This window comes from Rhinatrema bivittatum, chromosome 6 (assembly GCF_901001135.1).
Source record: "Rhinatrema bivittatum chromosome 6, aRhiBiv1.1, whole genome shotgun sequence".
NCBI lineage: Eukaryota > Metazoa > Chordata > Amphibia > Gymnophiona > Rhinatrematidae > Rhinatrema > Rhinatrema bivittatum.
The window spans coordinates 10,664,639-10,670,638 of NC_042620.1; the positions used below are offsets into that span (position 1 = coordinate 10,664,639).

At 54.3% G+C, this 6,000-nt stretch overlaps 1 protein-coding gene across 3 annotated transcripts in view; it reads left to right on the plus strand.

Annotated features, from left to right (window-relative positions):
* CFAP65 (cilia and flagella associated protein 65) overlaps positions 1-6,000 on the plus strand; it is a 401,443-nt gene extending 395,443 nt beyond the window's left edge. For all 3 annotated transcript variants that reach the window (XM_029605027.1, XM_029605028.1, XM_029605029.1), the window contains one exon: positions 5,896-6,000. In XM_029605027.1, the coding sequence (XP_029460887.1) occupies positions 5,896-5,962 (67 nt within the window). In that variant the 3' untranslated portion in view covers positions 5,963-6,000. The remainder of the gene's footprint in view (positions 1-5,895) is intronic.

Sequence of the window (6,000 nt, forward strand, 5' to 3'; positions counted from 1 at the left end):
TCGCTTCCAGGTGTGGGGACCGAGTCTGGTAGTCCAGTTCTCGTCTCCCCCTCCTCTGGCTGCCGAGGGGTCGTAGTTTTCTGCTGCTGTGCTCAGTCTGTAAAAAAAAAAAAAAAAAAATTATTACATAGTGCCAAAGGAATCAGGTTAAGTTTAAAAGTATTTCCAGTACTTTTATTACTTACCTACAGCAGCAGACCCATATTCTTTATTTTTGGTTCTTTCAGGGCTTGAACCGGCAGCCAGACAGGCAGGAGTCAGCAGGTTTCCCCCCTGCTTCACTCCAGGCCTGCAGGCTGTCAATCAAACCTTTTTTTCTGCAGTTTTTTCTTCAGAGCGGCTCTCTCTTTGCTGCGGCAGGCAGCCTGCCTCTTCTGTGTCAGCCCCCTTCGCGTTTTTTGCGAGGGGACCTCTGCTCTGCCTCCCTGCCGGGTGGGGAAGGTCCCTCCTCGGCAGGGCAGGCAAATTTAGCCCGGGGATCGAGTCCCAGAGCTTGGCCAGGCCGTTCCCGGGTCGGGAAAGCCCGGGAACCTGGCCATTTTGAATTTTTCATCGGCTCCGTTTTTGGAGCTCCCTGGGGCTGGGGGCCGTTTTTTAACAGCCACCCCCCGATTGAGCCCCGTGACCCCCCAGGACGGGTTCTTTGACATCCCCTCGCCTCCCCCTCCCCCTTCCCACCCGGGACATTTAGGGCGTTTTTTCACAGAATTTGTCCTCCTCCTGCATGATCCTTATTTAGCTAGCCTGCAGGAGGAGGAGGAAGGTCCCCCCCTTGACCCCCCCCCGGCGAAAATTCCCCACTCCGCGCCATTGACAGTTAGACCGGCTGCGGAGCCCCCGGGGTCCCTTGGGGCGCAGGTTTTCCCGGGGGTGCCCCCCCCCCCCCGACCTCCTGGCAGATCCGGTATCCCCAGATCCTGCTGCCAATCCGGTTGCGGAGGATTCCCTTCCACCCCTGGAGGGGGACGACTCCAGGGTCTTACGGACACCCTTACGGCCTCTTTGCCCGAGGATATGGACCCGGTCCTGGCGGGAATCAGGGATCCGGCAAGCACCTTCCCCTTTCATCCCACGCACAAGTTGTTGCGCCTGCGGGAATGGGAGGCTCCCGAGGCGGGACTCAGGGATGGCCGTGCCATGGACAAGCTTACCCCCTCCCGGAGGTATGCTTAGTTTAAAAAAAAAACCCCCAATAATCCCTCCGTGGACTACTCTGCGGTCCCGACACAGGAGGGTTCCATGGCTTTTACAGACGCTTTTTACAGACTTGCATTTTTGATGTCCTGGCGGGGTGCGTGCGACTATTTGCAGCAGTCTCATGCTGCGGGCAGGTCTCAGGTGGGGTCAACAGTTGCTCTGCACCCGGGACCTCCCGTATGCAGAGGCTGAGCATACGACCACCTCCGCTTCTAGGCAAAGGCAATGGCCTCGGTGATGTCCGCCAAATGGCTCCTCTGGCTGCACCATTGGTCGGCCGCTCCGTTCTCCAACGCCAGGTTGGGCACGTTGCCGTTCGAAGGTAAGCTGCTGTTTGGCAAGGACCTTGAGAAACTTATGGATTCCTTAGGGGAAAGTAAGGTCCATAAGCTTCCGGAGGACCGTTCGAAACCATCCCGTCCCTTACACCCTCTCGTCCACGTTTTCGGGGCCAGAGACAGTATACCCCACGCGGGCGGTGTGGCTCCTCAGGAGGTTTTTCCTTCTTGATCGCAGTCTTGGTCACAGCTTTCCCATGGGCGCCATCCCTTTCGCAAGGGCCAGCCCACGCGCTCCACCCTTAAGCCTGCCACACAATGAAGTTCACTTGACTTGTTCCTCGGTCCCATTCCTAGGCGGTCGCTTTTCCCTGTTCTTCGTGGAATGGGTCAAAATCATGTCGGACCAGTGGGTCCTAGACATTTTCAGAGACGAGTACGCCTTCGACTTTGCTCGAGATCTTCGGGATCTTTTTCTATTTTCCCCATGCGGGCGGTCCAAGCGGGAAGTGGTGGAACAAACTCTCACCAGGCTCCTGTGTCTGGGCGCGGTGGTCCCGGTTCCAGAGAGCGATCTTGCCGCAGGCCAGTATTCTATTTACTTTCGTTCCCCAGAAGGACGGGTCTTTCGGCCGATCTTCGACCTCAAGGGAATCAACCGAGCTCGCAAGATCCCGCACTCCGCATGGAAACTCTGCGAGCAGTCCTCGTGGCGGTTAACCCCGGAGAGTTCCTCGCCTCACTCGTTCTGTCAGAGGCGTATTTCCATATTCCAATTCATCGCGACTACTGAAGTTCCTTCGCTTTGACATCCTCAACCGGGTCTTCCAGTTCCAGGCCCCTCCTCTTCGGTCCTGCAACGGCATCTTGCACCTTCACCAAGGTCATGGTGGTGGTGGCAGCAGCTCTCCACCGGGAAGGAATCCTTGTTCACCCCTCCCTGGACATCTGGATCGTCAGGGCCAAGGTGGAGGCTCCTTGCCGGCAGGCGGTGGATCGCGTGTTCGCTCTTCTCGCGTCTCTCGGGTGGATAGTGAATTTCTCCAAGAGTAACCTTCAGTCCTCCCAGGAGTTAGAGTTCCTGGGAGCCCACTTCGACTCCAGGGTGGGCAAGGTCTTCTTGCTTTGCGCGTGGGCTCTCAAGTTGATCGACCAGATTCAGAATCTCATCTCGCTGCCTTCTCAGACGGCTTGGGACCACCTGCAGGTCTGGGCTCCATGGCATCCACCATCGATCTAGTCCCATGGGCTTTTACTCATATGCAACCGTTACAGACAGCTTTGCTTTCCCGTTGGCAGCCAGTGGCGGAACATTTTCACATAGTCCTCCCGTTTTGGGCTCTACCATTGTCGACTTGCAGTGGTGGCTTTCCCTTCCTCATCTGCTACAGGGAATGCCTCTCCAAGTCCCACAGCGGACGATAGTAACCACGGATGCCAGTCTCTCGGGCTGGGGTGCGGTCTGCCTCTCCCAGTCCACCCAGGAGATCAGGCCAGCAGCTCAGTCTCGCTGGCACATCATTCAGTTGGAGACTCGGGTGGGTGTTCCTAGCTCTTCTGGAGTTTCTCCCCTTCATCTGCAAGGCGGTGCGGGTCTTGTCTGACATCTCCACCACCGTGGTTTACATCAATCGCCAAGGAGGCGCCCGCAGTCTGCTGGTGGCCCTGGAAACCAGCTGTCTCTTTGCCTGGGCAGAGCACATCTACAGTGCCTGGCGGCCTCCCACATCGCGGGCAAGGAGAATGTTCAGACCGATTTCTCAGTCGTCAGTCGCTCGATCCCGGGGAGAGGGAACTCTCTGACGCAGCCATGGATCTCATCTTCGACAGGTGGGGCCCCCCCCCCTGGCCCTCATGGCGACCCTCGCAATGCCAAGGCGAATCGGTTCTTTAGCCGCTGGAGGGAACACGGCTCCGAATGCGTGGATGCTCTGGTTCTCCCTTGGCCAGCGGAAGTCCTGCGGTACGTGTTCCTTCCGTGGCCCCTGGTCGGGAAAGTTCTCAGAGAAATAGAACTCCACAGGGGTCCCATGGTTCTGGTAGCACCTGAGTGGCCACGCAGGCTGTGGTTCGTGGATTTTCTTAACCTAGCGACTGACGGACCTCTGCAGCTAGGCCATCTTCCTCGGCTCCTTCATCAGGGACCTGTATTTTTCGACCAGGCCGATCGCTTTTGTCTAGCGACCTGGCTTTTGAACGGCATCACCCAAGGCACAAGGGCTATAAGGAGGAGGTCATCCCCACCTTGCTGAGGGCCCAGAAACAATCTGCTTCCCTGGCGTTCGTGCGTTTATGGAACAATTTGAATCTGTTTGTGCTGAGTCGGGTATCTCAGCGTACTCCGCCCCGATCTCGTTCGTCCTCTCTTTCTCCAAAAGGTCTCTCCAAGGGTCTTTCCTTTCGCTCTCTATGCGTACAGGTCTTCCCTCTCCTGGGTCGAGTAGAAGGTCATCACTTAGCAGGCCACCTGGATGTGATTCGGTGCTTGAAGGGCGTCAAGCTTCTACGTTCACCTTCTCGGCCCGCTTGCCCGTCGTGGAGTTTTCATCTGGTACTTCGGGCCCTCTGTGCGGCTCTGTTCAATCCTCTCCATTGCGCTACCTTCAATGATCTTACACTTAAGACTGTCTTTCTAGTCTCTATCTCTTCTGATCGTCGGATCTCGGAGATCCAAGCGTAGTCTTGTCGGGAACTTTTTTTGCGATTTTCCGATTCCGGGGTATCCCTCATGATGGGCCCTTCCTTCTTACCAAAAGTTGTTTCTAACTTCCATGCCAACCAGTCGGTAGAACTCCCTGCGTTTTCCCCTGCGACTGGGGGTGATCTGCGTAAACCTGATGCCAAATGGGTTCTACTTCGCTATCCAGGTTTCCATTGGCTTTCGGGTCTCGGACCATATTTTGTCCTCTGGAGTGGGCCTAATTGGGGTAAGCCGGCTTCTAAGACCACTATTGCGCGGTGGTTGAAGGAAGCGATCTCCTCTGCCTATCTTTGTCACTGTCGGGCAGTTCCCGAGGGCCTAAAGGCTCATTCACTGCGTTCTCAAGCTACTTCCGGGACGGAGAGTCAATTGGTCTCTCCGTAGGAGATTTACAGGGCTGCCACTTGGACGTCCTTGCATACTTTTGCTCGTCACTACCGCCTGGATGTGCAAGCTCCGGTTCCTGGTCTTTTAGGCTACAAGTGCTTCGAGCGGGACTGTCTCGGTCCCACCATGTTTGGGAAGCTTAGGTACATCCCACAGTCTGGACTGATCCGGGTACGTACGGGAAAAGAAAATTAGTTCTTACCTGTTAATTTTCGTTCCTATAGTACCACGGATCAGTCCAGACGCCTTCCCTGTTTGTTTTTTCTGTCCTCTCGAAGCTTGTTTTCTCTTGCAGATTCATAGATTTCCATACATCATTTTGTGCAAGTATTGAGCAAATACAGGAAGCCTTGGTTGCCCAGCACCAAGTACATGCCAGAGCGGTTCGTCATACCATATCTCTTACATTGTTCTACATTGCTCCATTGAGCTTTATGGTTACTTGCTTGATCCTATTCTGGTTTTGTTATTTTCTGCTTTGACATTGTTATACTGAAGGGTTACAGGATGGGCTCTGTCCTCATATAGGATATCCTTTCAGTTTTAGTCTGTCTCCACCTGCTGGAAAGGAGGCTCACCCCACAGTCTGGACTGATCTGTGGCACTACAGGAACGAAAATTATCAGGTAAGAACTAATTTTCCTTTTTCACACACTCATATACACACACACAAACACTGACACACCTTACACATATACTCACACATATACATATGCACAGGACACGCTGACCTCTAAGCCAGTACTGACCCAAGGTACTAGCATGGTGTTAGGAGGGACTACTCCTGAGCCAGTCCTGACCCAATGCCCCAACCTGGTTTTAGGGGACACAGTCCCTCTAAGCTAGTCCTGACCCAGTGTCTGAGCTTGGTGCCTTCTTCTTTGAGCCAGTACTGACCCAGTTTCCCAGCATGCAGTTAAGGGGGAGGCACTCTCCCCTTTGAACCTGTACTGACCCAATACCCCTTTATGATTTTGGGGGCACCATAATGGAACAGTTGCTGTTACACTGATGTCCTGCGTTCTCTGCAGGTACTAAATAGTAAATGTTCAAAGACTCAAGTGCTTTTTATCCAGGTAAAAACAGGGTTCATCCACCTTGTCAACCAACACTGGGCAGTGGATGTTTAAGCCACCTGAAAGTCCTCCTGGTGTCCATGTAAAGAGGTATCCATGGAGCGCTGACACCGCACGTTGCAGGAAGGAGAGACACCTTTAGCCAGCTAATGACACTAGTGAACATTTCCTTGAGCTTTGTGTTGAGGTTGTGCAGCTTGCAGGCTGCGCACTGTGGTACCTTTGCACTCATCCTTTCTTGCCATCCCCTCTCCAGGAGCCTCTTGTACGATGTCCAGTTCCAGTGCAATGGTGAAAGCCTGGCGGAGCCCGCCCTACTTTAGCCAGCTCTGGAGTGGTGAACACAGCAAAGTGCAACCCA